Source organism: Thermothielavioides terrestris, chromosome 1 (genome assembly GCF_000226115.1).
Source record: "Thermothielavioides terrestris NRRL 8126 chromosome 1, complete sequence".
Classification (NCBI taxonomy): domain Eukaryota; kingdom Fungi; phylum Ascomycota; class Sordariomycetes; order Sordariales; family Chaetomiaceae; genus Thermothielavioides; species Thermothielavioides terrestris.
Genome location: NC_016457.1, coordinates 3,050,378 through 3,078,100, shown reverse-complemented (window position 1 = coordinate 3,078,100; position 27,723 = coordinate 3,050,378). Strand labels below are relative to the sequence as shown.

Genomic DNA, 27,723 nt, shown 5'->3' with positions numbered 1-27,723 from the left:
ACAAAAACAGAACCTACACGGAGAATGAAAAAAGGAGAGTAGGAAGTCTCAAGAGCACTTGAAATGCTTCGTCAAAACCCGGTTGATGGGCGGCGCGCGGTGGACATCCCACTTGGCAAGCTTCCTCGCCTCGCTGTCCCCGTAGATCTCGAACGAGTTCGCCTCGAGAGCCTTAGGCGTCTTCCAGACGAGCTTGTCGTCGGCGGACCGGAGCCACAGGCGGAGCATGTGGCGCTTCCCGTTCAGCGACCTCCGCCTCGTTTCGTGCGAGTCGCCGACGATAACATCCCGAGCCTCGGGCTGGTCGCTGTCAACGAAGGCATTCCGGGCATGCATGAGTGCCAAGTTGTTGAAAATCTCGATGTCGCCCGGCTCCAGCTTGATGGTGAGCTGGTGCTTGACGGCGGTGAAGTGCACCGCGTCGATCGCCTCCGCCTGCTCCTCGGTCATGGCGGGCACCTGCGGGTGGTGGGGCGAGAAGGGGGCGCCGGTCAGGGGCCGGCGAGAGTAGCAGAAGCCCGGGCCGTGCTTCTCGAAGTTGAAGAGCAGCGGCCTGTTGATCCAGCTTGCCTTGGTTTTGTTGAAGCTTTGTTTTTTAATTAATTGTGAGGACGCTTGTTAACGAAAGGGCCTGACCGGAAGCACACGGGTGGCATAGCTTACTCATCATGAATCCACTTGTCGTCGGCGAGAAGATGAATGATGTCGGGCCGCGTGGCTGCGATCTCGTTGTAGATCATGCCCGACGAGGCTAGCAAGCTCTCTCCGCCTTGGACCGCCGTGTCGAGGACATACATGGAGAGAATGTCGCACATGTCAGTATGAAACGGCTTTTGTCATGAACAACGTTCGTAAAACAAGAGGGCATGGGCACCTGTCACTTCGATCACTTCTTTTGGGGGTACCTACTTGTGCCCGATTGGTGTACGGTGACGGCCGGCCCGTGGATTCGGGCAATTCTCTCTCGATATCCTTGATGTGCACAATCATTCTCCCATCGTAGTCTTGGCAACCGCGAATTTCGGCAATGTAGCTGGTGATGCCGAGATAGATGAGGACATTGTCCAGCGGCGAGAAGTCAGCCGGGTTCAGGCCACGAATGACGTTGAACCCGGTGCCGAGATGGATGTTGACGGCAACCTCCCTGAGCCGGGCGCCGAGCGTTGGAAGTGGGAAAGTCTTCGTAGACACGTCGTCGGGCAGGTTATCGCCATCCAGACCTATTTAGAGACGAGCATTAGCATCGGCGGGCATTGTTCACATAATACGCCTTAGATAAGTAGGTAATTTAAAGACACTTGACGCTCGAGAGTCGACCGAGTTATGCCATACCTTTGAAGAATGCCAGGGCAGCCTTGATCTCCTCGACATCTTCGGCGGACAAATGCACCAGGAACTTCACGGGGTCGGCAAAGTCCGAACCGGTCCAAACCCGAGGGGAAGAGATCTGGTCTGGGAACCCCTCGGGCACAGTTGTGGGCCGATTCTAGGCCGTTGCCGCCAGGGCAGCGACTCGGGCCTGGTACGTCTCGTAGCTTGGGTGCCACTCGATATCGGGGCGCTTGACGGCCTCGACCGGCTTGGTTGGGTTGGGTCTGATCAGATGTGCAAATCTGGCAGCATCGTCGTTGACGATGTCGTGTTCGATGTTCAGGTTATCCGAGTCGACCTTGAGATAGCTGCGGTTGAGCCCAATGGATTCTGCAAGGTACTGAAGCTGCAGAAGGGCCGCGTCGTTGCCGTTTGTAATGTAAGGCATCTTGATTCTTGGCTTTGGTGGAAAGTTGGAGCCTGGAGTGCCTGCTGCCGCGGGGTTATCATGAAGATGGGTGCCTGGAAGTCTTCCCGGCTTTTAACCCAAGCGGTTGTCAAGAGCCTCATCTATCTTCTCAAGGTCCCCTCGCTCTTCCGAGCACTTCCCATGCTGCCAAAAAATAGAGCCCAACTGGGCTTACAACCCCACAACCAGACAGGACAGAGCCTCCCGGGGTGGCCCGCCTGTCTGCCGTCGGATCCATCAGATGCCACCGATTCAATCCACATCCTATTCCATACATCGCGTGCCGATCATCAATATGCGGCGCGTGGTTTTAGGCCGAGAGATGACAGCCTTGCCTAGGCAACCCCGTACGGGGCTCACTTATTGGAAGTGACTTGAGTGATCGGAATATGAGATCAGGGAACAGCAGACCAGAACCGTCTCAAGAAACTCGGCGGCTTGCAGCCTTGTCATGTGGCCCGCGCCCACATGCGCAGATCCCTTCAACTATCCGCTGTGGTTTCTGTTTCTCCGCTTTCTTGCCACGCCTCCGCATCCTCAAGAACGAAGGAGAGCTGTGGAGGAACTTCGCCAGCCTTGTCTCAGAATCCATGGGACGGCTTGAAAATTGGTGTTTGAGCCGCAGAAAGCTGCACTTTCCTCCGGCACCCTCCGTCAGCCTCACGCGGCAATTATGGCACTGCCCCTACCCGCGGACCGCACGATTTCACCCTCGAATTCAGATGGGACACGTCACAGGAACTTTGTCTGCGAAATTGAATTGGACAGGCTGGGTAAATCTGACGCCCATACGAAGTAGGCACAACGGGAATTTGTGCCGTCTTTCCCAGGTCAAGGATAGGCATCTCGGACCTGACAGCTCAATGACGGAGGCCGCGTCGTCAGGCGTTATCTCAGGGACCAATGAGACTGAGGTACCTGGATTACAGCCTTCGAGTTGCAGTACGGAGTAGGAGTAACATTAACGTAACGTGAACTGAGCCTTGCCTGAGGTGTTGAATCAAATTTCTCACTCGGTTATTGGGTGCAAGCAAACGCCTCAATGCGCTGTTATGGCCCCTCAACCCGGTTTTGAGATATTTGCCTCGTTACACAATGAGGCTCTGCTCGCACCGTTGAAGGGGGTTATGCGTTGCCCAATTTCTTGCGCAGAGGAGCTACACACAACTTCCCGTCTTTGCTATGTAAGTCGCGGAACCAGCAGGCAATGCCGGCTCGTCCCTGGATTATCGTCTTTGCCGCCGCCGCGTTTCTCTACCTTCTGCGGATTTGGCCGTCCAACGCTCTTGCTGTTCGTATTCTTCATTTCTTTTTTTTTTTTTTTCCTTTACTACTTTCCCCAGTTCATTTCCCCAGTTCAACGAACTTGCTTGAACATGGAAGCGAGTGAAAACTGACGCACGCAGCACCCGCTCAACATGTCGCCGCCTACACCCATCTCCATCCTCTCCCTCAGTCAGAACCGGGCAATCGTGCGAGCAATTCAGGAGCACATCAAACCCCATGGCTACAACATTGGCGGTATCCTAGAGTCCGATCCGTTCTCGAAAAGTGAACTAGCTCTTGCCCTCAGGGTGTTGGAGCCCCGGCCTGCAGCCGTGGTCATTGGCCGAGCCTACAGCGAAGAGGAGACGGCCGATGCCCGTGAGGTGTTCTCCGAGTACCTGAAGGAAGTGGGCATTGAGCAGGGCACCGTCATCAAGATCACGTCACAGGTGTTTGAAGAAGTCGGAAAGGAAGGTGTGCCGAAGTGGGTATTGGAGCAGCTGGAGGAGTTCTTCAACAAGAACTGACTAGCTAGTCACATTTGACCTTGTGTCTGCCCCAGGGAGAGATATTGCAATGAGTTCGCGTGGACCCGTCACACAGGAGATGGGCGGGTGGCTGTGGGCCTTGTTATAGAAACTATCCTCGTCTCCGGCTGAGCGGGATAATCAGTACAGGACTTCACACATGCCGGCGTGGTTTCGTGCTTTGGTGACGCAGACTCTTCGGCACGCTTATCCCATCCTGGCTTCCAGGACAGGCCGTCCCCTTGTGCATTAAAAGCTTGCAACTTCCTAACCTACAGAGAGCCAACCGACAGGTGCCAACCGCTGATGTTGTATACTTTGCATTGTAACGCCACGATGCTCGTCGAATCCAGAACGGCGACCGCCAATCGCCGTCACGGTCAGCGGATTCCTCAACCATGGACGAAGTGCCTCGGCCACTAAATGATGTGTTTGTTGCAAGAGCAAACTTGGGCTCAATGCTTCCCGGTCGACTAGTCCAGTTCACCCGCTCAACGGCCAGCGCCTCGCGAGGTTGGTTGCTCGGAGGTCGCACGATTTACAGCGCTAAGAAGGCTATCGTCATGTATAAACTGAGGCCATTACCTAGTGTATATCTCAAGATCTCGTTGCACACAGTAACAACAAGTATACTACGTAGTAAGACTTTTAGCTGCCAAACGTGGGATACAGAAAGCAGAGGCCAATGCTACACTCTCATTTGCCATTCCACAGATGCGCTTTTCTGCTCGCTAAGATGATCTTGATTTTGTGTCTACCCCCTACCTGTTTGCGCCAGTTCACAGTATGTGCGCTGATTCCCTAACCCCACAATCCACTCGAGTTTTGAGGTGGTTATACGTTCATCCTTGACAATGTTACTACAGCTATTGCCAAAAACGCTTTACCACAGTAATCGCGCTCTCGTGTCAATCAAGTTGCTATTTATCGGGCTACTGTGTGACGACTGATGCGTGTTTGAGTCGTTTACAGTGAAGTCCAATGCCTAAGCTACGTAACTTGAAAGTGTTACGTCACCCCAGCAATGCGCACTGCGACTGGGGGTGTGGGGGTGCTTGGGGGGCCTGGCGGCTGGCCCTTATCTCAGACCTCAGACCAGTATTGGGCTGTATTGGCTCGCTGCGCGGGCCTCAAACCGGCTTAGCCTGTAACACTGCCCCACTACACTGCCTATGTACAGCCAATCAGAGCGCCCATTGCAATTTGAGCCCATACTGCTTCTCTACGAAAAGTGGGCCAGGTTCTCAAAAGGGTCTAGCGGACAGCGTTACATACAAACTAGTATTGGATTACGTCTTGGCAGGCCTGGGCACAGACCTCTCCCAGCCACAGGCCGGGAAAACAGAGAACGCAATGAAAGGGGTCTGAGGGCTGAGATAAGCTGGCCCCATCGAGGCACGGCTTCGTCCGAATTCGAAAACTCCTGGGAGAACCAGCAATTGGGTCGACGCGCCGCAGGAAAACTGGACGCGATCCCGTGATTGTTGCTTATCCAGCAAGGTGTCCCTGGCGACGCACTGTCTCTGATGGTCTCTCAGCACGAAGTTTTCCGCAATGGCACCAATCGGATGCTCACTGCTCCGCTGGAGATGAAGGACGAGCGCCCCACATGGATTTGCGCCCAAATGCGAGTCGCATTCGTGCTCCGTCGCCGAACCTTCCGTCGCGCCAGACTTCCTTACGACTGAGCTTGCTCGCCCGCCCGCCTTCGGCGTCTTTCCCTCGTTAACCCAGCGATGACCGTTGGCAATGGCCCAATGTCGATGGTCGTCCAAGGCGCCGCCTTGGTGAGCCTAATCTGGAGCTGCACCGTCTTCGTTGTCCAGGCCATCGGAATCTCGCAGCTGTACGGTGTCTGTCCATTTGCGCCGCGCGCTGTTGCTGACCTTCGCACGCCCCAGCTTCCGCCACCACTCCGGACCGCTCCCGAAGCCCGTGTCGCCGTCCCTCGAACCAGATGAGGTTCCTCACATCACCGTCATTCGCCCGGTCAAGGGCGTCGAGGTCGGCCTCTACGAGTGCCTCGCATCGACCTTCCGCCTCGCCTACCCCAAATCGAAGCTGACCATTTACCTCTGCGTCGCCTCCACCGATGACCCGGCGTATCCGGTCCTACAGCAGCTCGTCGCGGACTTCCCGGGCTTCGACGCAAAGGTCCTCGTCGAGGAGGACGATCCGCTGCTACACGGCACTGGGGGCCACGTCAACAACCTGGGCCCGAACCCGAAGATCCGCAACATCAGCCGCGCATACCGCGAAGCCAAGGGCGACATTGTCTGGATCGTCGACTGCAACGTGTGGGTCGGCACAAACTCGGCCGGGCGGATGGTGGACAAGCTCTGCGGATTCCTGCCCGACGGCAGCAGGACCACGCCCTACAAGTTCGTGCACCAGCTGCCCCTCGTCGTCGACATCGACCCGCTGCCAACCGCCGAAGAGCGGCAGCGCCTCCTCCCCACCACTCACAACGCCAGCCCGCCGACCGACCGCACTCCCCGCGGCATCCTCTCCCACTTCGGCGGCCGTCTCGAAGAGATGTTCATGTCCACCACCCACGCCAAGTTCTACAGCGCCATCAACACCGTCGGCGTCGCCCCCTGCATCATCGGCAAAAGCAACATGTTCCGCAAGTCCCACCTGGACCTGTTCACCGACCCGGCCCGCAACCCGCTGCTCTCCCCACGCGACGCCGCCCGCGGCCGCGGCCTCGACTTCTTCTCCTCCTACATCTGCGAGGACCACCTGATCGGCGACCTGATCTGGCGCTCGCGGCTGCCGCCGCAAAGCTCCGACGACGACGGCGGCGCCCCTGCCCCCCGCTTCCGCAACCACGGCCTGGTCTTCGGCGAGCCGGCGCTGCAGCCCATGGCGGGCATGTCGGCGGCGGGCTACGTGGCGCGGCGGGTGCGCTGGCTGCGCGTGCGCAAGTGGACCGTGCTGGCCGCCACGCTGGTCGAGCCGGGCGTCGAGCCGCTCGTGTGCTGCGCGCACCTGGCCTTCGCGCTCACGACGCTGCCCTGGTTCCGCGGCGGCGACCGGGGGTGGGGCGCGGGTGTCGGCGTGCCGCCGACGTGGCGCGCCATGGCGCTCGTGTGGGCGCTGGCCGTGACCGCGTGGATGCTGGTCGACCGCTGGGTGAGCGGCGAGCTGCGGCGGCTGCGGAGCGTCGACGTGGATGAGCACACGCCGGCCTTCGCGCGGGGCGCGGGCCGCCCCGGCGGCATCCCGCAGCGGCCGTTCGGCGAGTGGCTGGCCGCCTGGGTCGGGAGGGAGGTGCTGGCGCTGCCCATCTGGACGTGGGCGGTGCTGCTGGGCACGACAGTGACCTGGCGGGGCCGGCGGTTTCGGGTGCGCATGGACATGAGCGTGGTGGAGGTCGGGGGTGGGACGCGCGAGTCGTCCGCGCCGGGCTCGAAGGTGACGAGCCGTCCTAATTCCCGTAATAAAGACCGTATAGACTAGATCTGATCAGGGCCCGTTAGACATCGCACCCTGTAGCCATTGATACAATAAGTAATTTAGACACCCGGGACGAGGCAGAGTAACGCATCGAGGTGTGAATGCCAGAACAGCAGGTTCCGGTCAACGCATGATTGTTATTTTGTAGCTCCGTAACTCGAAAAAAACAGCAATCCCCTGTTGTTGTCCTACGTGGCCGATTCGCCGTGCGCCGTGGAGGTATCCGTGCCCAGCCCCTTTTACCAGCAATCCAACTCCAACGGCAGAAGAAGCAATGCGACCCAACCATGTCATGATGAAAGCCACGAAAAAGAGAACTCTGCGAAGTCGACCAGCTAGCGGAAACAACTAGCGGAGACGAGGTCCTCCACCAAACAAGCCTTCTCCTTGAAAAGGCAGCAGACTCCTCTTCATCAGCTACTCCCACTTCTTCACCTCGACGCCCTCGGGCGGCACTGTCTCGACCTTGCGGTTCTTAACATCCTCCCAGTCGGTGCTCAGCGCCGTCCCGTTGCTCTCGATGAAGCTCTTCATCATGGCGCGCTGCTGGTCCGGCGTTGCGCCCTTGTAGAGCTGCTTGAAGAAGCTGTTCACGTCGGACTTGTCCTCGTCATCGCCCGCTTCCTCTTCGCCCAGCTTGTCCCAGTTCTTGGGGCCGGACCGGCTGCTGGTGGGGTAAGCCGGGCTGGCGCCCGCGGTGGCCGGCGCTCTGGTCACGGGTGCAGAGGAGGCCGAAGCTGCCTGGCTTGGCGCTGGGGTCGTGGTGGCCAGCTTGGCGTCGTTGGAATCCGTTGAAGGTAGAGCACCAATCTCTTCTCTGCCCCAAGTGCCCCACTTGACGCCAGGAGCAGCCTTCTGGAGGACGAGTTCGATCTTCCGCGGCGTGACGGACCAACGGCTCTTCGAGGGATCAATCTCTCCGTCGAGAATGAACGTGGACGTGGCCTCTCGGTCACCGGGTTTGACGTAGGGTGCAGCTGCTCGGGCGAGGGGTGAAATTTGGACCTGCAGCGAGTTAGAACAACTTGAGACATGGCAGTTGCTTCCGAAATAGAGGGACCGACCTGGTTCCTGGAGAACTTGACGTCCAGGTTCTCCTTCTTCGCGTCCTTCACGAACAGAGAGATTGTGACATTCTGGGCACTCTGGTAAAAATCTGCGCGAAGCTTAAGCTTTTCGTCGGGCACACTGCCCGGAGCAGGGCCCTCGGGTTCGGTCGGCTTTTCTTCAAGCTCGTCATCTTCCACTGTAGGTTCGGGATCGGGCTTTTTGTCGGTTTTCGCTTGGGGCCGGGGTGGAACCTTGGTGACGCTGACCTTCCGGCCGGGATCATCTTCGGGCAGTCTCCCCAGGCTTCCAAGTGCCATGCTTCGCCAACTGTACGCCCGCTTCCACTCTTTCTCAAATCCGGTCTTGGGAGTCCCCTCAGAGCCGGAGCCGGAGCCCAACAGCCCATAAACCTTCTCGCCAGTTGAGTCGCGTGATGTCTGACCCGGCTGGCCCTTGCAATCTGCAACCCCGTCCTCATAGGTAACGGTGTAGTTTCCTCGCTCGTCAACCTTGTCCTGAATGCCATCATCCTCGCCTACCGGGCAGCCTTCCGCCAAACGCATGCTCCACCTGGCGCAGCAATCGGAGTCGGCATAGCGTCCGAGCCGGAAGTATATGACCGAACGGCGATATTGGGCGTCGATCATTTGCCTGCGAGAGTTCCCGGAGCCCCGCTCGGCGGCCACATGATATGCGAGTTCGGCGTCTCGGAGAGCCGCATCGTAGTGCTTGAGCTGCTGGTGGGCTGTGGCGCGCGCGAGGAGCCAGGCGGGAGAGGTGGATGACTCGAGGGCTTTGTCGAGCTGCGCAATGGCAGTCTCATATTCCTTTCTCTCGACGGCCAAAACGCCCTGGTGACCGAGCGTGGTGGCAGACATGGCGAACGGCGAAGAGAGGTGACGGTTGTGAGAGAGTCGCCAAAGCTCGACTTGCAGCGGAGAGGGAGAGAGCAGGTGTCTTAAATGTTGAGGAGGATCCACGTGCAGCGATGTGGGGGATGGAACATGTGGATATTGGGCGAAGGCAACCGAACAGAGCTCCCCTCCCCGCAAACACCTGAACCTTTGCGGGGCAAACGATTCTGCCAGCACCTGGGTGCGTCATCCAGCTTACTGTGTAGCACGAATCTGCACCGCCTGCTATTTTAAGCTTAGCTGAAGCTCAAGCTACTCCCTGTCACCGTACGAAGTGGACCGTCATGTGAATTGCACACAGTATGGATTTCTGACCGTCGCAGCGATCGCAATAATCCCAGCAACCTCGCTCATTGAACCACCGAGACGCCTACCCGACGCTGTGCACCGGCGAATGGACCAGCAGCAGAATACGGCGCCACGCACCCCAACCGCGAGTGTTTCCCAGCTACGACAATGGCGCACCTCGGGCCCGGCAAGGCGGCGAGCAGCAAGGAGCAGGCCGGGCTGCGGTATCCGTCCAACGGCAAGACCATCTACCACCGCCCGCTGAACCGCAGTAAGACGGCCGAGCTCAGCCAGGCGAGCTTCGCCTACCTCTTCTCCGAGATGGTGAGCTACGCGCAGCGGCGGGTAACAGGAATACAAGAGCTGGAAAAGCGGTATGCTTATCCTCCCGTCTCCTTCATTCATCATTCCATCCTCTAGAAGCATGGACTGACCTTCCCGTTCTCCGCCTTGCCAGCCTCAACCTCCAAGGCCACCCGATTGGCCTCAAGCTGCTCGACCTGCTGCTCATCCGCGAGCCGCCGCGGTCGCAGACGCGCCCGCTGACGATCATCGCGCTGCTGCACTTCATCAAGATCAACCTGTGGACGCACCTGTTCGGGCGGCAGGCGGACCGGCTCGAGAAGAGCTCGAACCCGGACACGCCGGACGAGTACATGATCATCGACAACGAGCCGCTCGTCAACGCGTACATCAGCGTGCCGCGCGAGATGAGCCAGCTCAACTGCGCCGCCTTCGTCGCCGGCGTCGTCGAGGGCGTCTGCGACGGCGCCATGTTCCCCGCCCGCGTCACGGCGCATAGTGTCGGGGGCAAGGAGGAGGGCGAGATGTGGCCCGGCAAGACGGTGTTCTTGGTCAAGTTTGAGCCGGAGGTGCTGGAGCGGGAGGCGCTGATTGGGAAGGGTTGAGGATGGGTCGGCCGGGAATCAGCGGGATGTGGGGGCTGCGGGCTCAGTTGTTGGGGAGGTTTTGCATCTTGTTTGGCGTTTTGGGTTTCAGGGCGCGGTTCAATCAGGGTCATTGATATCATGATTTGCAAAGGGACGGTTTGCGCAGGAAGAGGACAGAGCGAGCGGCACTCCGACGCATTGCCCGCTTGTCAATGCATAATGCACTCCCCATAAACTCCTAACGTGATGCCAACCAGCCCGTCCATAACCGCATCCCCTCCTTGACCAAACGCCTTGCAATGCAGCACAAAACGACAAAGCAAAGAACGTCCTTCCCTATCAACGCGGCAACCCCTTGTGCTGGCTGCCAGGACCGCCTCTCCGCCTCAACCCAGTGCGTCGCATGGAGGTGCCCGGGGCCGGCCCACGAGCCATCAGCTCCGCCAAACCCAGGTCCTTCCAGGCCGGCTCCCGCACCTTCTGCGTGGCCTTCTGGACGCCGTAGGCAGCATGCTGGTCGGGCACCACATCGTCCTCCTCCTCGGGGTTGATGGGCTGCAGGTTGGGCGGCACGTAGATGTCGTCGACCGGCAGCTTGTCCTTGCAGAAATCCTCAAACAGGTCGGCGTGGTGCGACTTGTGCATGTGCACGTACGTGTAGCATCCGTCCTTGTTCTGCAGCGTGCGTTAGTTAGTTGGATCAGTGTGCAGCATTGAAGGGGGAAGATGTGTAAGACTGGAAGGTCTTATTACCATTGTGGGCGCAATTGGAGCACGCAGCACAGAATCGGTGATGCTGGGCGTCGGGGTGTAAGGCTGTGGTTCTCGGGCGAAGATCGCAGCCTTGTTCGAGGCGTTGCTGGAGCTCAATGGAATGCGGGCCTGTGGAGGCGTCAGGGACTGGCTCGTCTCGCTGGAACGCGAGGGAGCAGGAGCTGGCTCCATTGTTGCCAAGCTTTCTTGTCTGGATGAGTGGAGCAGTTACTGTGGCTGGGAGGCGGAAAGGATGTGGCGGTGCAAATTTGTGGATCAGTTGTGCCAGACGCCAGTGGCACGTCAACCCTAACCCTATGCATGCCACAACCCACTCACCATCCCTCACACTCAAGTCCGACTTTCGAGGCCACACAATTCGGTCCCGGCCGTCGGCAAGGACTCCCCATCTCTGTGGCAACAAGTCGTAGGAATGGGCAAGCTTGACAGCTCCTCAATTTTGGAACAAAACAATTCAGGACATGAGGACGATGCAATGGATGTAATAGGGCAATCAGTTGTACCGATCCGTCCCCAATGCCCCCACAGCCCCTGCTGACGCAAGGATGGAGAAGTACGGATTAAAATGAATGATGGCCTAGGTAGGCAGCGTGAAGTGGTCTCCGCGACACGAATTGAAAACGACACCGCATACAACAGGGATAAAGGAGTTGAAAGCTCTGGATTGTATATCTCTCTGGAATTCTACGACGCTCGCTGCTGCATGATCGCCGAACTGCACATTGTCAGTCGGGCAGCTTCGTGGGCACCTCTCAATGAATTCGAGGTGGGTGATTTGATGCAAGTTACACCCAAGATAAGGGGGTCTTCAAGTGCCAGTCGGCAGCCCAGCGCTCCTCGGCCTTGCCCCTGGGGAGAAAGCAAGATTCAATTGTTCTGTTGGCTGAGCCTTTCTCTCTCCTGGTTGATAAGTCTCAAACTTGGCGCCTGTATTCTTCAGATAGCTCACCCATTCAACGATTCTATGTTGGCGAGCATGAATCCCTGAGTCAACGACCACAGCAGCTTCCAAACGGTCGCTCGGGCAGGTGAATTATTCTTTCTCTTGGCCCAATGATATTCGCCTTTGTTGTCAAATCGGCCTTGGCATTGTTTTACAAGTCACTGACACCAATCTTTGGCAGCGCTTGGCCTAGATTCGCGGGAGAGTCAAAGGACTTTATGCACTGACGGTATAATCCTATTCTGGGTCGGTGCCTAAGCCCCCGTCGTGCTCATCACGTAGTCTAGTGTAGTCTAGCTTCTTTGGCAACGTTGAACGATGGTCCGCGACGATGCTCGTATGGGCGACAGTGTCGGCAGGTTCCGACAATAATCACATTCTGAGAAGCCATCTCACCCCTGACCGGTTTACCCACCAGCCCATGATTCCCTAGCTTGAATAACTGGTCAAAGTCCATGAGGCGACCACATTGAAGAGAGCCTTCTCAGCCTAGGTATGGCTTCTTGCCAAGTTTCGGACGTCTCCGTTCCCAACTGCTGGACAAGCTTTGAAAAGACACCAGTCATCCCACCAATCAAAGGTAATCCATGTGACGGGAGGGGCATCGCAAGCGAGACAGCTTCACCGCCACGAGACTCGACGGTAACTAGAGACGTTCCACATTACACTAAGGTTGCTCTTGCGCTCAGCTGGCCATGGCCAGACCACGCGGGTGTAGCCCAGGCGTACGTTATCCGTGCAAGTACGGATAATGATGAGGAACTGTTGGGCAGTGGCGAGAGTTTCTTCCCATCAGATGTCCGGGTGGAGGCCTAGACCTCCGGGGCATATGCTTGACCCCTGCATGGTATTGAGTTACCTTATGTTGCATTAGCGTGCTTGGTGGGGTGGCTGGCCGTTTCCGCTGCAGCTGTGCAGCATGCTGCAGACAGGGACACACCGACAAACGCCAAGTTACCTGAACAGTGTTTGGGAAGAGAACATGGCTGCCCGAGCCTGGAGAATACTATGCAATGCCATGGACCGTTTCGCTTGGAGCCGTTCATTTATCTTCTGCTCTGATCGTTTCCACTCCAAACGGAAAATTGGCCGGGAGATTCGAGGCGACAGAACGGTGTTTCAAGGCCAAGCCCCACGGGCGTTCCAACCTATCGCGAGCCCTTCTGGGGACCTGCATTAGCGCAGAAGCGCCGGAGCAGCGTGCCACCTGCGGAAGCAACAATGCCAGCAATGGCCCGTTCGAAGGACGCAGCATTTCACGTGCTTAAGTATGAAGCTAACGAGGAAGGCCATTGAAGAGTACACTTCACAGGAGGTGACCATCTTGCATGTGCCCAGCACCCCCCTGAATCAGACAGTCATGCCAGGGCCAAATCCGTTCGCATGATGGCTGCGGCCCACTTGACCACCAGGCGTTCAGGTCAATTCCCCCCAAGAAAGGCCGCGTTGCCCTGCCTGTCGATATCCGCATTGTCAGTGTCAGCAGCGTGACGCGCTCTGCTGAAGTTGATTGATCTCTGAGGGCTTCCCGAGCTCGAGCTTGTGGGCTGACGGTTAGCGAATTGGCCCCGCGGAAGGCCGCTCAATGCTGCAGAGATGACCCCTGTGGAGGAAAAGGAGAGCTGCATTGGCTCGACCAGCCAGGCCAATCAGGCTTCGGACGTATGGCTCAGAAAGGAAGTGGAGCCTGGCTAGCCCAGGTTGTGGCCAGGATCTGGCATGAGCCTAGCCGAGTTTGGCTCAAGTGGCTGCACCATGGCAAGATCCCGGTATGTACGTACCTCCACATGCCCAGAAGGGACCGCTGCTGCTTCCATTCTTCTTTTCACCGGTCCCAAATGCTGGGGCTTTCTTCTCCTTGCACGACTCGATCGCCGCAAACTCTCTTTCTGCGATCCACCCGCTGTAATTCACCGCTTCCCTCGGAGCGGAACAATTACAGCAGGTGCCGATCGCAAACAGGAGCCCTTCTTGGCTGCCGTGTTTCCATCCCTCGACCTTTTCTTCGCCAAAGGTCGTTCCCTCGTGTCTCTCCTGCTGGAACGGGGTCACGGGGCCCGGCTCTTCTCTTCGTCGTCCGCCATCCACTGGGTGGCCGCTTCTGTTTTTGCTTTTTTGCCGAGGCGCGCACAGGCACATGTCTGCCATTGTGATGCTGGTCAGTACCTCCTGCCACAAACAAATTGTCATCTGCGCAACGAATGTTGCTCAGGTTTATTGTGCTCTCTTCCGCACCCCCGCCACCCGGCTCCCAAAACATAACTGACAGCTTCCAGGGCACGCCGTCGATAATAAAATAAGAACCTTACGAATTCCAAGCTCGCCGACTATCCAATTCGCTCGTACGGTCATCTGTCGACGATATCACTACGCAACCAGCCATTACACAGTCTCCATCCACCTAGCTACCACCTGATTCCCGCGCCATGGCGTCCGCGCCCTCCAACGAGACCCCGGCCGGCAAGCTGGGGCTGACCATTGAAACTACGACACCACACATCGCTGAGAAGCGCTCCGAATCCTCACCCTCCCCGCTGCAGCCCTTCCCCGCGTTTGAGGAGAAGGAGGCGCAGCTCTCGCGTCCCTCGGATGTCTCATCACCCAGCACTGCCCGCGCCGACCCCTTCGACACCGACATCGAAGCCATGGTCACACACAATTTCAGTCGAAGGTCAGCCGAGTGCACCAAGGGGGGCTCCGACTGCGAAGTCTGGCCTGGGCAAGATCACTGGAGACGGAAGGCCAAGGCAGCTAAGAGGAAGCGCCGCTACTGCAACTGTCTGGCCGGGTTGAGCAAGCGCAACCGCATCATCGTCAAGATCCTCATCATCATGCTCATCGTCGGCATTGCCGTCGGCGTTGGCTTCGGCGTTAGCAAGCCTCTCGGCGCGGGCGTCTGGCGCAGCGAGACGCAGAATAGCCCATGAGGCGCTGCCGCGCCGTCCGCTTGATATTGGCATACAACCATCTCCCACCGCTCGCTCTGGCCACGTTGTTTGTGCCGAGCGGGTGGTTTTCACGTTGCCGCGGGGACATGCCGCCAACGCAAATCAGCAATGGCGCCTCGCTTCCGGCAGCGAGCACACCTTCTGGGTTTTCATCGTTCCCACCGACGGATGTGGGAACGAGAGCACGTTTCTTGTTTACTGGCTGACCTCCGAGATGCGCTTACCTGCCAACTCGCCTTGCATAATCGGTTCGGGTTCGGTTCTCCTGCTACAACGGCATTGTTCCAAGTTTCCTTTTTTCTACTATGAAGCATTGCATGGCGTTTGGGGTTTTCATAAGGTAAAGACGACGGTCGTCTTGGGTCTTGTCAAGCCACAAGCAGGTGGCGGATTACGGTACATACATACATAATAATCGACATGCCAGGGATGGCGATCATGGGCTATCGGTCAAGGCATACAAGCAGGGATTTCTGCCTGATGTGTGGCGACTTTGGCGGCAGAGCGTCATGGCCATGCCAGGGCGCTGTTTGTTGATGTGAGACGAGGAATGCTCAAATCCGTTTTTGGGGTTGCAGCATTGTTGTCTTGCCCGCCTTTGTGCTGCGAGCTGTTGTTCCTTGTGTTACTCGTGAGTGCGATTGTCTCGGGTGCTTTGTTGCCATCCTAGCCTCCTGCTGAATCTACGACAGACGTGTGTGAGGCCTGTCCGGTTGCAACAGCACAGAGACACCGGAGCAGCCATCCTGTATGCATACCTGTCCACGGACCACAGTGTGCTCCCGACAAATGCTACCAATCCGGCCAGATGCCGGACGATCGCGTGGGTGGCACATGCCAAGCCGATTATACGATGTGGATTCCCACAGCTGCCTTGGATTTCTGCTCGGCCGTACGGGCGCTCTGACGGCCGCGCAATCAACGATGAGGCTGGTCTCTCACTCAGATGCCGTCGGCGATGGGCCAGCAATCGTAAAGAAGACGATTCTGCAACCGATCCTTGAGGAGGTAACTTCCTACTCCTACCGGTACTACAAGCAAGCCGAACTGTCTGTGTTCCCGCCTGTGCTGCTGAAAGCTGGGTGCACATGACGGGTTGCGCGTACCCAGGGTCTGTTCCCTGGTTGATGAGAGAGCATAAAGGATTTGTCCCCCCTCCATCCCTTGCCGACTACCGGGGTGAAAGGAGGGGCTGCACTACTGCAACCTGCGCGTGTCTTAGTCAGGAGTCTCATGCACGAGCAGCAGGGTTTTGGAGCATGGTTCTGGCCGCGCAGACCATCAGGAACGGTGCGCAGAGCAACTATGCCTAGTTCACGAGCTTCTTCGTCCAGACATTGTTGCACGAAATGGCACATGAGTCGCCGTTGGTTACATAGAGCTTTGACAGAGTAACTAGGCGGCGGGCCTGCTCGATCCTACTTACCGAGATACCTATTGATTGTGTCATCCCAGCGATGTACGGGTGTCTACTGTGTGAGGTCATGCCCACAATACGCTCCAGTGGACTATTTCTCCTGCATGGTTCTGTAACTCCTCACCATTAGGTTCTTCTAACAATCTGTTTGCTGTTCTCTCTTCTATCTCGCTGTGCACATGAATAGCATCTACGCACTGCTGGCATGAGTCCTGAATAACCAGCAACAGGAGCAGCTTGCCGGATTGATTTGGTGATCTCGGGGCACATCGGCCGCGTGCTCAAGCCTTCAAAGTTGTATCCTAAGGAACTCACTATTGAGGAAAGCAAGACTTAACGTCGGCAACGGCAGTAATCACTGTCGTGCTGAAGAATGATCAAGGTGGATTGAGTGGTTGCTTGCGAAACGAGCAGACGCAACCCAGGAAGAACATAATGCACGGTAGACCACAACCTCAACAAATTTGTCGGAGGCTGTGGGAATATGCAGGAACAGTAGTAAAATTTCGAAACAGGGGGATATGTTGGTGGGATGGTTGATTGTCCTGTGGTTGGTTTCGACGGTTCAACCTGCCTGGAAAAAGGCAGTGAATACAGGGTTCCCTTTAAGTTCCTTCAAGTGGCACACTACGACTAGCCAGCTTAACGGCTAAAGCTGGCGCTGCAAGACCGAAAACGAGCTTAATGGAAACTAGGTTTAAAGATATGGGTCCCAGACTCGGCCTTTGTTGAACCCGTCCTAGACTCATCCACCACGATCGATCCGCAAATGTTGCTGGCTTCGGAGACCACAGTACGGGTTGATGAGGCATGCCACTAGCCAGCGGCTTCGAGACACCGCAATTTCTCTAGTTACTACGCAACAGTCGCAAAGGGGGCACATTGACCTGTCCTTATCTTGTGGCGAGGTAATCAACCTTCCGGTTCCCTCACCGCCTATGAACTCTCGTTTGACTTTTCATCTCTGGTCCCGATTCTCATCATCAAGTCTCTCTTTGGCCCCTCCCCCTCACCTTTTCCGTGTCTCTCACTTTTCCTCTTACACTAAGAATACACCCACACATAGGGTGAGAGCGAAGGTTAGGCTTCGGTTTCGACGTCCTCGACTTGGACATCGGTGGGTTCCGAACCTCGCTTCTAACCCATTCACAGCTTTTATTGTACTGCTTGGTTGAACATCTGGATAGGCACCTCCGGTTCCCGGTCTGAAGCCGCGTTGTCTCCGTGGTCGTTGGCCAGGGATCAGATTAATGCGTTGGGACTCGGGGCAAACCCAGAATCCTCGGTTAGTGCCCTCTCAGCTGTTGCGTGGCGAACACTGTTACCAGGGTTGCATCAGAGACAGGGAGTTATGAAATCCGTCTTCTCGGCGGAAGTGCGGCGGATTGAACGGCAGTCCAAGACTCCAAGCCAAGCCGTGTTGTCAAGCTCGGCCGAAGCACGGAAGAACCACCAGATGCTGTCGGCCCCGGTTCCCAGGTATAAAAAAACGATGGAGATGCATCTTTCCAGTTGTACCGTCGGTTACGGTGCATCATCGACCTTCGAACCTTGAGTTTTCCCTGTTGATCTTGTCCAAGAATCCGACACAGAATATGGTCAAGATAGCGATTGCCGGTGGCTCGGGCGGTAAGGACAGCTCGCTGATGCTTATTTGAAACTGTTTCCCATTCCCGCTAACGCACAAGCAGACCTTGGCCGAGAGATTCTCGATGCGCTCGTTGCAACCGGGAAGCACGAGATCCTGATTCTGTCCCGCAATGTTCGTTCCGTAACTAAGTGATCCTGCTTCGCCCGGATTGCTAGCCGACCGGCGGCGCTGACTTGGATCGGCACAGGACACTCCCACTTTCGCGCTCGCACCCGGCGTGACGTGGGTCAAGGCAAACTACGACGATGCCAACCAGCTGGCCGAGATTCTGCGAGGTGTCGACACCGTGATCTCGGTGATCGTCGTGCACACGGATCCGGACAACCGCGCGCAGAAGAACCTGATCGATGCGGCCGTGCGAGCGGGCGTGCGGCGGTTGGCGCCGAGCGAGTGGATAACGTAGGTTTGCGGTCCTGATAGAGCCCTGGATGTGCCGTGTGCGTTCTTGCTGACTCGAAGGCTGGCTTCTAGGTCGACCGTGCTTCCTCACATGCCCTGGTATGCCGGGAAGGTCGAGATACGCAAGTACCTCGAAGACATCAACAAGGACAAGAAGGTACCCAGGTAGAAGTCGGGCGGAGAATACGGTACAAGGCTGACGCGATGTGCGTCCGCCACAGGTCCTCGAGTACACGCTGTTCCAGCCCGGTCTGTTTCTGAATTACCTGACATACCCCCACAAATCAGCCAAGCACATCGTCCAGCTCGAGTTGCCAATCAGCTTTGCCCATCGCCGCGCGCTCATGGTGGAGGGCAGTGACGAAGCCAAAATTACCCTCACCACAGCCGAGGACCTCGCCAACGTGGTGGCCAGGGCTGTTGAGTACGAGGGCGAGTGGCCGCGTGTCGGCGGCGTCCGTGGCACGGAACTCACCCTTGGACAGCTCCTTGCCATCGGAGAGAGGGTCCGAGGTAAGCCACCCACGTATCTTTTCTCCTTCGGGATCTTGCATTCACTCGCTCATGTTGTTCGAATAATCAAGGCGCGCCGTTCCATATCGAGAGACTCGACGCCGAAGACCTCAAAGCCGGCAAGATCAAATCTTCGTGGATGCCTATGCCCGAGCACCATGCCATTTCGCCCGAGGAGCTCGAGAAGCTGAGGCCAACCTTTATTGGCGGCATGATCCTCGGCATCTCGGCCGGTCATTTGTCCGTCTCGGATGAGTGGAATCGGCTGTTGCCCGATTACAAGTTCACCCAGGCTGAGGAGTTCCTGGCTGCGGCCTGGCGCGGCAAGCTTGATGAGATGGGCTTGTAGACACGGTTCCAGGAGGGGTTCGGCGCAAACTCTCTGATACCTTAGTGAATAGATGGATAGGATAGATACGGAGGGCAGTGACATGACATAGTAACTGCACCAGACCGGCAGAATCTAACTCCCTGGTACTGGATGGCTCAACCTCCAATCCTCGCCTATGGACGTTCCATGGCAACTTTTCCTGGCCATAGCTCAGCAGTAACTATCCCGGGCGTCTGGTCTGAGATATCGGCTGAGGATGTTATGGACTTGGCTTCAAGTCGTCAAAGGAGCCTAAGGCTTCAGGGGTCGAGGGGTTTCAGGGTGTGCTGACCCACAACAACCCTCAAGCCGTGCAACGAGAAAACAGGGGGGCTTCATTTTGTCCGCCGAGGCACGGCGAAACGGCGGCTCCCCTCCCCTTATTAATCAGCCCTGCCAGATTAGAGACCTTCTTTTTCCGCCGATCCGGGGGAGTTCTGCCGGGCGATTTGTCCACGCCGTTCACGAGCACAACACGGATTTCCACTCACCTGAACTTTCATTACTTTCATATTCCCGCCCAGTTGGTAGCGAGAATGGAGAGCTCGGTGGAAGAGCAATCGGAGCCGCCGAGGAAGAAAGTTCGAAAGGGCACGCGGAGCTGCTGGGAGTGCAAGCGGCGCAAGATCCGGTGCTCCTTTGCCGCACCGGCGGATGTGATCTGCTTGGGATGCAAGAGCCGCGGGACTGCATGCGTCAGCCAAGAGTTCCCCTATGTGCCCGCGCTCGCGAGTTCCAAGTCCGGCGTCGAGGACAGGCTCGGCCGTGTTGAGGCGCTCGTGGAACAGCTGCTGGACAAGTTGGTTCAGGGCAAAGATGCCGATGACGCCAATCACATCCTCCGTCAAACACCGGGCTCCCCACAGCGGTCGCCTGGTGTCACGAGGAGTGGTACTACTAGCCCACACGGCCAGCGCGTTCCAACATGGCCTGGCACAGATCCGGAACCGGATTCACATCCCGCTGCCGCTAGCACCAGACACGAAGGACTCGCCCGCACACTTCGCGCGGCGTGGCCCAGTCCCCGTGAGCTCGATTTGATCCTCAGCGAGCCCGTCGGAACATCCGGGTTCCTCCTGCGAAAGGCAGGCTGTACGGAGCCCCGCTGGGACGCGGCATCGGCGCGGGAAACCCTCCAGCTGCCGTCGCCGGGCTCTCATCCCGTGCTGGTAGCGGCGAAACTCCTTACTCTGTGCATCCATCTGCAAGGTGTCCCGATCAGTTCCGTGCAGCGCTTGGAACGTCTGGGCGTCAGCTGCTGCGACATCATGTCGAGGGCGGCCGACGCAGTGAAGCTCGTGACGGGCAGCGACGAGCTCGCCAACTCGATCGAGGGTGTCGAATGCCTCGTCATGCTGAGCACGTACCTCGAGAACGCCGGCAACATCAGCCGGGCATGGGTTGTTGCGCGTCAGGCTATGGCGGTGGCGCTGGTCATGGGCCTGCATCGGGGCAGCGGCCGTGGAGGCGGCATCATGAAGACGCTTGACCCTGGAACGAAGACACGCATCAACCCAGAGCAGCTGTGGTTTCGCTTGGTACAGATCGACCGCTACCTCTCCATGATGCTCGGCCTGCCGCATAGCTGGATCGATGACGACTTTGCCACGCCGAAGGCTCTGGCGAGTTGTGCCCTCGAGGAGCGTATGCGGCGCATCCACTGCTCGGCCGCCGGCCGAATCCTCCAACGTAATAACGCTGAGGCTGACCTCGCCCAGACTCGAGAGATCGATCTATTGCTGCAGGACGCAGCGTCCTCCGTGCCGCCAGAGTGGTGGCTGCCACCCGAGCTCGACGCTCCCCTACAATCCAGCAGCAGTAGGGGCGGAGACCATCAACAAGACATGGGGCTCGACGACGCGGTGCGTCTCATGGACCAATTCGTGCATTACCACCTCCTGCTGCGGTTGCATCTCCCATACCTCCTACGCTCCCCAAGCGATGGCAACACCAGCCACCACATGTCCTACCTCCACAGCAAGATCACCGCCGTGCACGTAAGCCGCGAGTTGCTCTCGCGCTTCGTCTCCTTCCGCAAGGCCGACCCTACCGGCACCTACTGCACGCACGCCGTGAACTTCCTCGCCTTCACCGCGGCCTCCGCCCTGTGCCTCGCGCACATTGAAGCGTGGCGACAGCGCCAAAACCAAGCGCCAGTCCTGACCACCACCACCACCACCACCACCACCACCATCCCGACAACAACAACAACAACAACCACCAACCCCCTAGTCGCGACACCGACATCAGCCCACCCAATGACCTTCCTCGCCCACCCGCGCCCAAGCGACCGCGCGCTGATCGAGCGCGCGCTCGCCTGCATCCAGAGCACCCGGCGCTCCCCGCCCGCGCCAGCGCCGGACCGGCCCGACCCCACGGCCGCCCAGATGGCCACTATCCTGCGCCACCTGCTGCTCATCGAGGCCGACGCCGCGCGCGGGGGCGCCTACCGCCACCGCACCACCCCTGCTCCTGGTCCTGGCCCTGGGCCTGGGCCTGGTTCTGGCCCTGTTGCTGGCCCTGTTGCTGGGAGGAGTAGTAGTAATAGAAATAGTAGTGGTAATAGTAGGAGTAGTCCCTCCTCGCTCGCGTCCGCGTCTGCGACCGCGGTATCCCCCGGCTCGGGGCTGGGGCCGGATGCAGCAGCAGCAGCAGCAGCAGCCGCAGCAGCAGCAGCAGGGGTGAAGCACAGTGGTGCCGGCGGCGGGGACGGGGAAGCTGGTGAGATTGACGCGCAGGAGAACGGCTGCGAGGCAGAGGAGGCGGAGACAGAGACAGAGGAGGCAAGGGGCGCGGGCATCGACGTCGGGCGGGTGAGCGACGGGGTCAGGGCGCTGCGCATCTGCATTCCGCATTTTGGGGTCATCGAAATTGAGCGGGCGGATAGTAGAGGGGTCCAGGAGGAGCGCGGAGGGGGGATAATAGGCAGGCCGGGGGAAGGAGAAGCGGAAGGGGTGGGGGAAGGGGTTGGGCCTGGGGCTGCGGCTGGGCTCGACCAGCAGGAGGCGGACTGGTGGGCGCTGCAGGGCGTGGATATGGCCTTTGAGAGCCTCATTCGCGAGGTGGCGGAGCCGGAGACGGCGCTGATGCAGACGGGGGGTGAGGGGCAGTGGGCGGGCTGGCTGGGGCAGCAGACAGGAGTCTAAGCTGATGGGTGTCTGTGGTAAGGGCCCGCGGGCGAACATCGGGGGGTTTAACCAGACAGATTGGGTCTTAGGTAGTTGACTGATGAGAACCCGATCGAAGTTGAAGCAAAGCTTTCATGGTGTTCTAAGACTTGCCATGCATTATATGTATCTGAGAAGAAGCATCGGGCCATATGCGGACAGCAGCCCTCCGTCACAACCACGAAAGGGCCCGGCTTACAGAGCTAACGGAAAGAACAGGGCATCTTCATACCTTCATTGACTACACCCGCATTCGGAGAGTCTTCCTGCCCTACCTGTCATGCAACCTCTCTTCTCAGCTGTTCCAGCCACTTGGGAGGGACGGCAGTTCTTCATTTTCATGGAGCTCGCCCCCGGCAGCGCCAAACTCCGCCCGACGACCGAATGTCAACAGTCATCGGGCCGGTGATGCAACCAACCGAACGGGATTGGCACGCGTCACTGGCTTCCTCTAACACCGCTACGACACTAAGTTAGTGCCAGCCGAGGTAGCATTGCGGGTGGACCCTTTCGAATCCTTGCAGTTCATCCTGCCCACCTCGTAGTATTCATCCTTGTTAGTAGCATTATCAGCCAACGCATCATGGCAGCCTTGAAGCACGCCATGCCGGCCGTGACGCGGAAACGGCACGAGACTGGCCGGCACGCAGCGCACCGTCCTTTCGGGCGCATGCTCCGAGGGAGTGGAAGCGGGTGGGTGGGGGTTCCGGCGTGGAGGGCATCACGCTCCCTAGGCAGTCTTATTAGAAGCCCTCAAACGCAGACCCAAGCCCATGGTCCCTCTCCCCTTCGCTCCAAGAATAGTTACGAACTCGGCATCAGGTTGAATCCGGGGCAGTATGTCGCGGGCTTTGGGCGCCTTCCGGGCCGTGTACCTCGTGGCCCTGTGCTGCGTTGGCTCGTTTTTGTTTGCCTATGACACGGGCATCATCGGGGGCATCCTCACCTTCCCGAGCTTCCAGCGGGACTTCCGCTACGGCTCGGCAGATAAAGCAACCGTGTCGTCGAACTCGACCAGCTTGCTGCAGGCCGGGGGTGAGTAGTCGGTTTCCGCTTTTTCAACTCACCGCGACGATATGCGTGATGCAGTTGTAGCAGAGCACAGCTGAGTTTTGTCCGCCGCAGCCTTCTTCTCCTGCTTTTTCGTGTGGCCCTTCACGGCCCGGTATGGCCGCCGCTGGTCGCTCGTCCTCGCGTCGACGCTCTTCAACATCGGCGCCGTCGTCCAGACCATCAACACCCACTCGCTCGCCGCCTTCTATGTCGCCCGGGTCATCAGCGGCGTCGGCGTCGGCATGGCAACCGTCATCATTCCCATGTACTCGGCCGAGATGGCCCCGAAAGGCATCCGCGGGGTGCTGGGCAGCTTCTTCCAGTTCTTCTTCACCCTGGGCGTCATGACATCCTACTGGATCGACTACGCCGTGTCCAAGTACATCCCCAACGACCACTCGGCGCAGTGGCAGATCCCCGTCGGCTTGCAGCTGGTTCCCGGCGCCATCCTTGGGTTCGGCATGCTTCTTACCAAGGAAAGCACGCGATGGCTGGCCAAGACCGGCCAGCACGAGGCCGCGCTCCAGTCCTTGATATGGGTCAGGGGCGGTGACAGCTCCGAGATTCGGGAGGAGTCAGTGGTTTCACACAACGCATCCCGGAGTGGAGAAAGCATGGATTTGTGGGCTGACCGTAGAGACGCAGATTCGCGGAAATCATCAGCAGCATTGACGAAGAGAACCGCATCAGGTCCGGTGTGAGCTGGAAGGAGCTTCTCGAGCCGATCAACCGACATCGCGTGTTCCTCATCATCGCTCTGCAGATTGGTGTTCAACTCACGGGCAACACCTCCATGGCTTATTGTGAGGCCTGGTTCCGGCGCAGCGTGCCATGGTAACTTTTGCTAACCGCCCTGGCGCGGCAGATGCACCACAGATCTTCTCTCTCGTCGGCGCCGGCCAGAACAATCTCCTCATCACGGGCTTCTTCGGTGTCGTCAAGGTCGTGGCCTGTCTCTTCTTCTTGCTCTTCCTCATCGAGCGCATCGGGCGCCGTGGTTCGCTGCTCGCCGGCGCGTTGCTCATGGGCAGTTACATGCTCATCGTCGCCGTCCTAACGGCCAAGTTTCCGCCCAACCCCAGCGCCGGCCTCACGCCGCCGGCCATCGCTTCGTTGACCATGATCTACCTCGAAGCCATGAGCTACAACATATCCTGGGGTCCTGTTCCGTGGGTCAGTAACCTTGATTGCTTCTTCGCCCACACCAGGACTTTATTTTGGGGCGCGCTCGCTAACACCCTTTGCAGATCTACACCGGCGAGATCTTCCCGACGAGGATTCGGGAGGCGGGTGTGGCCATCAGCACGGCAACGCAATGGCTCTTCAACTGCGTCTTCTCTCTGGCAACTCCGCCTGCCGTGCAGAATCTGGGGTGGCGAGTCTTTGTCATGTTCGCCGTCTTCAACTTCGCCCTGGTCGTCTTCGTGTGGTTCTTCATCGAGGAGACCAAGGGCAAGTCGCTCGAGGAAATGGAAGAGCGTAAGGCTCTCCTCCCTTCGTTGGGCGATGTATCTTGGGAGAGATATTTGTGCCTAGAAACTAACGGCTCCGCGCAGTGTTTGCTAGTAGCCGACGTGACAAAATCCGACAGCGCTCAGATCGAAGACGGCAAGGGCGGGAGTGGACAAACAATTCAGAGCCTACCGTAAACCAATCATGCAGGAAGAAAGACGGTATATCACAACTGGGAGATCAATGGCCATGAGATAGACGGACCCATTCTTGATTATATGGCCGGATTGCCCAGCCGGCGGCGACATGCTCTCTAGTACTAGAATAAACCAAAAGCAAACAAGAGCCTCCTCCCCGACTCAGGGCTGCAATCCCTATATAGCCCCTCGACCGGTAGCGCTCTCCTCCTCCGGACCGGGCGACGACAACGACGCGTCAGGGCCAAGCTCCGCGGGACGGAACGAGAAGACATAACCGACAGACCGCTTGCTGCTCGCGCTCTCCGAGTCGACGACGGTGGAGTCGTTGGGCGACGGCAGCAGCGGCGTGGTCTCCGAATTGGACGGGGAGCGCGGAGACGGGCCGGCGCGGTCGTCGGCGCCCTGCCGCGCGGATCTCCAGTCGCCCACGCAGACGGCCAGCAGCATGGCCAGCAGCAGGCAGGCGAAGACGGACAGGACGACCCCTTGGTGTTTCATGATCGGGGAGTCCCCGATCGGCGGCCGCAGAGGCGGTGGAGGCATGGCCGGCTGGCTGGTTGCTGAGAGAGGCAGAGCAGCGGTGGGTGACCAGCGGTTGCGGGCGACGAGAGGCTTTTTTTTTTTTTTTTTTTTTTTTTTTTTTTTTTTTTTTTTTTTTTTTTTTTTTCGGTTTGAGGCTTATGAAAGTCGTGCCTGGTAGTGGTTAGCTTTATTCGAAGCTCCCGGCATCAAGCCCGGGTTCGGGAATCGAGAGTAATTCGCGCACACACACCTCGAAACCCGTGTGGATTCCGGATAGTGAAAGCAAGGAGAGCGGTTCCGGGAGAGGTTCCGGGAGATGATCTTGACCAAGAGAAACGCGAGGGAACGGAACAAAATAGAAGTGGCTGCTGAGTGTGCTGATGGTGGCCTTTTGCGTGGGCAGGTTATCAGGAAGTTTCTCAGGCGCATGTGCCGCCGAGTGAAGACTTGTCCTAGCCGGCCGCCTCCCGGAAGCTAGGTCACGTTGACGTTGAACGGCGAACTTACGGGACTCGGAAATGTGTCTAACGAACCGGCGTCCACATGCCAGGAAAATGATCAGATTTGAACTTGTTTTTCAGTTGTTCCCTGTCCGACGACGCTGAACGGAGCTTCTTTGCGCCAAACATGGCGAAGCAGTGGGCGCAGCGCCGCCCGTTCCGGTTGCCTTGTCTCCTGGGCGGCGCCTTGGGCTGAATTCACAGCTGAGTCTTGGCGCGACGAGGCACTATCTGCTGCTGAGTCAGTGTATGGCTAGGCACTATCAAATGTATCCCCTCTCCCAAGGCTGGCTCCCACCACCAAGTTCTGGCTGTGCCAACGCTCGTCCCGGCCCCCCCCTGGCTTGGGTGCCCAGCCATCATCGCTGAACCTGCCCCTCGGCCATACCCATACTCGCTGGGACAGCTCGTACTACCTCCTCCACTCAGCAAAACAACAGGCACCATCTCGTGCTCATCCATCATCCCCTCTTCCTCCTCCAATCCCGAACCTCCACCTCTCTCACCTCCCTTTCCCCATGTAAACCGCCCATCCAGCTTTTCGTCGCCCTTCCCCTTCCCCTTCTCCTTCCCCTTCCCCTTCCCTTTCCCCTTTCCCTTCTCCTTCCCCTTTCCTTTATTTTTTCCATCTCCCCTCCCATCACCGTCCTGAATCCCCATCTCATCGGCCCTTCCCCCCTTCCCTTCCACGTCCTCCCTCGCCCTCCTGCTCGCCCGCACACAACAGCACCTCGCCAGCGCGAACAGCCCGACAAAGAGCAGCGCCCCGCCCACCACGGCCGGCACCCCGATCTTGACCAGATTCATGCTGCCGCCGCCGCCGCCGGCGGTGGTAATGCCATTGCCGTCGCCAGTATTGCTGTTGCCGTCGTTGTGCCCGCCAAACACCCCGTCGCCAATGTGGCCGGGGGCAGCGGCGGCAGGGGCGGATGAAGGGGAAGGGAGAGGGGAAGGGCCGACGGGAGCGAGAAAAGTGGTTGTGAGTGAAGGCGCCGTTGTTAATGGTGCGGTCCCCGGGAAGGAGGTCGCGCTCGCGGGGGGAGTGCTCGCGGGGGGCGTCGTCGGGGGCGTCTGTGCCGTCGTGGCTGGGTTATTAGGTGGCGAGAAATGCAGAGTGAGCGTGGTGAATGACGGCGTCGGTTTTATGGTCGTGAGCGGGGGCGCGTCGGCGGGGGGTGGTGTCGGCGAGGGGGGTAACGGGCTGGGATTGCTTGTCGGGGGTGGCGAGGCGCTTGGTAGAGCGAGCTGCTAGGTTAGCAGTGCACGATTAAGGCGGGCCAGTTCCATCGATGCTGAGCAAGGGAGGGTCAGCCGTACGTTGCGTTGTCCTGTGGGCTCCGCTTGAACATGCTTTCCCCTTTGACAGGTGTCATCGTGTTCGGAGGGTGGGAGCTCAGGGCTTGGTATGTGCGACTGAGCATCCGATCCTGCCCGGGATGGTGGATGGGAACGTTGTATAGTGAGACGAGCCGATTCCTAGGTCGCGAGGCCGCACTCTGTGACACCGTCTCCACGGCACTCCTGGGCGAAGTAAACGGGATACCGGAGATTCCAACCACAGACAGGAGGAGCAAACAGGCAAGCCCGAGGGTACGAGAGTCCTTTATCAAAGCAGCTGAGAGGCCAAACAGCTCAGACAC

General features: G+C 58.3%; 11 protein-coding genes across 11 annotated transcripts; 7 read left to right on the top strand and 4 right to left on the bottom strand.

The window, feature by feature from the left end:
• Window positions 1-48: 48 nt before the first annotated feature.
• On the bottom strand, window positions 49-1,759 carry THITE_2141213 (uncharacterized protein; the record flags this gene model as incomplete). The annotated part of the gene is made up of 6 exons (XM_003649307.1): window positions 49-553; window positions 664-830; window positions 910-1,220; window positions 1,333-1,462; window positions 1,514-1,579; window positions 1,634-1,759. The coding sequence occupies 6 exons, from the start codon at window positions 1,757-1,759 to the stop codon at window positions 49-51; spliced, it is 1,305 nt and encodes a 434-aa protein (XP_003649355.1).
• A 1,228-nt stretch (window positions 1,760-2,987) lies between these two features.
• On the top strand, window positions 2,988-3,573 carry THITE_2084523 (uncharacterized protein; the record flags this gene model as incomplete). Its single annotated transcript, XM_003649306.1, has 2 exons — window positions 2,988-3,071; window positions 3,187-3,573. The coding sequence occupies 2 exons, from the start codon at window positions 2,988-2,990 to the stop codon at window positions 3,571-3,573; spliced, it is 471 nt and encodes a 156-aa protein (XP_003649354.1).
• Window positions 3,574-5,309: 1,736 nt separating this feature from the next.
• Window positions 5,310-7,035, top strand: THITE_2141204 (glycosyltransferase family 21 protein; the record flags this gene model as incomplete). Its single annotated transcript, XM_003649305.1, has 2 exons — window positions 5,310-5,419; window positions 5,475-7,035. The coding sequence occupies 2 exons, from the start codon at window positions 5,310-5,312 to the stop codon at window positions 7,033-7,035; spliced, it is 1,671 nt and encodes a 556-aa protein (XP_003649353.1).
• A 207-nt stretch (window positions 7,036-7,242) lies between these two features.
• On the bottom strand, window positions 7,243-9,077 carry THITE_2107866 (uncharacterized protein). Its single transcript, XM_003649304.1, has 2 exons — window positions 8,097-9,077; window positions 7,243-8,037 (listed from the first exon to the last, which is right to left on the bottom strand). The coding sequence occupies exons 1-2, from the start codon at window positions 8,958-8,960 to the stop codon at window positions 7,450-7,452; spliced, it is 1,452 nt and encodes a 483-aa protein (XP_003649352.1). The 5' UTR covers window positions 8,961-9,077; the 3' UTR covers window positions 7,243-7,449.
• Window positions 9,078-9,158: 81 nt separating this feature from the next.
• Window positions 9,159-10,299, top strand: THITE_2107864 (uncharacterized protein). The gene is made up of 3 exons (XM_003649303.1): window positions 9,159-9,263; window positions 9,320-9,658; window positions 9,742-10,299. The coding sequence occupies exons 2-3, from the start codon at window positions 9,453-9,455 to the stop codon at window positions 10,190-10,192; spliced, it is 657 nt and encodes a 218-aa protein (XP_003649351.1). The 5' UTR covers window positions 9,159-9,263; window positions 9,320-9,452; the 3' UTR covers window positions 10,193-10,299.
• Window positions 10,300-10,334: 35 nt separating this feature from the next.
• On the bottom strand, window positions 10,335-11,030 carry THITE_2169356 (uncharacterized protein). Its single transcript, XM_003649302.1, has 2 exons — window positions 10,928-11,030; window positions 10,335-10,849 (listed from the first exon to the last, which is right to left on the bottom strand). Exons 1-2 carry the CDS (start codon window positions 10,928-10,930, stop codon window positions 10,514-10,516), a joined length of 339 nt encoding a protein of 112 aa, XP_003649350.1. The 5' UTR covers window positions 10,931-11,030; the 3' UTR covers window positions 10,335-10,513.
• A 2,970-nt stretch (window positions 11,031-14,000) lies between these two features.
• THITE_2107861 (uncharacterized protein) lies at window positions 14,001-14,936 on the top strand. The gene is made up of 2 exons (XM_003649301.1): window positions 14,001-14,049; window positions 14,168-14,936. The coding sequence occupies exon 2, from the start codon at window positions 14,318-14,320 to the stop codon at window positions 14,816-14,818; it is 501 nt and encodes a 166-aa protein (XP_003649349.1). The 5' UTR covers window positions 14,001-14,049; window positions 14,168-14,317; the 3' UTR covers window positions 14,819-14,936.
• A 2,915-nt stretch (window positions 14,937-17,851) lies between these two features.
• THITE_2084517 (uncharacterized protein) lies at window positions 17,852-19,168 on the top strand (the record flags this gene model as incomplete). Its single annotated transcript, XM_003649300.1, has 6 exons — window positions 17,852-17,885; window positions 17,948-18,018; window positions 18,095-18,306; window positions 18,379-18,463; window positions 18,528-18,819; window positions 18,891-19,168. 6 exons carry the CDS (start codon window positions 17,852-17,854, stop codon window positions 19,166-19,168), a joined length of 972 nt encoding a protein of 323 aa, XP_003649348.1.
• A 557-nt stretch (window positions 19,169-19,725) lies between these two features.
• On the top strand, window positions 19,726-21,660 carry THITE_2040701 (uncharacterized protein; the record flags this gene model as incomplete). Its single annotated transcript, XM_003649299.1, has 2 exons — window positions 19,726-19,956; window positions 20,104-21,660. Coding segments are annotated over 2 exons (1,788 nt in total), but the record flags the coding sequence as incomplete, so codon positions are not given.
• Window positions 21,661-23,153: 1,493 nt separating this feature from the next.
• On the top strand, window positions 23,154-25,175 carry THITE_2107857 (uncharacterized protein). The gene is made up of 6 exons (XM_003649298.1): window positions 23,154-23,391; window positions 23,482-23,983; window positions 24,055-24,212; window positions 24,275-24,582; window positions 24,657-24,888; window positions 24,966-25,175. The coding sequence occupies exons 1-6, from the start codon at window positions 23,196-23,198 to the stop codon at window positions 25,112-25,114; spliced, it is 1,545 nt and encodes a 514-aa protein (XP_003649346.1). The 5' UTR covers window positions 23,154-23,195; the 3' UTR covers window positions 25,115-25,175.
• A 60-nt stretch (window positions 25,176-25,235) lies between these two features.
• On the bottom strand, window positions 25,236-26,890 carry THITE_2125584 (uncharacterized protein; the record flags this gene model as incomplete). Its single annotated transcript, XM_003649297.1, has 5 exons — window positions 25,236-25,673; window positions 25,834-26,057; window positions 26,091-26,107; window positions 26,191-26,314; window positions 26,590-26,890. The coding sequence occupies 5 exons, from the start codon at window positions 26,888-26,890 to the stop codon at window positions 25,236-25,238; spliced, it is 1,104 nt and encodes a 367-aa protein (XP_003649345.1).
• Window positions 26,891-27,723: the final 833 nt, after the last annotated feature.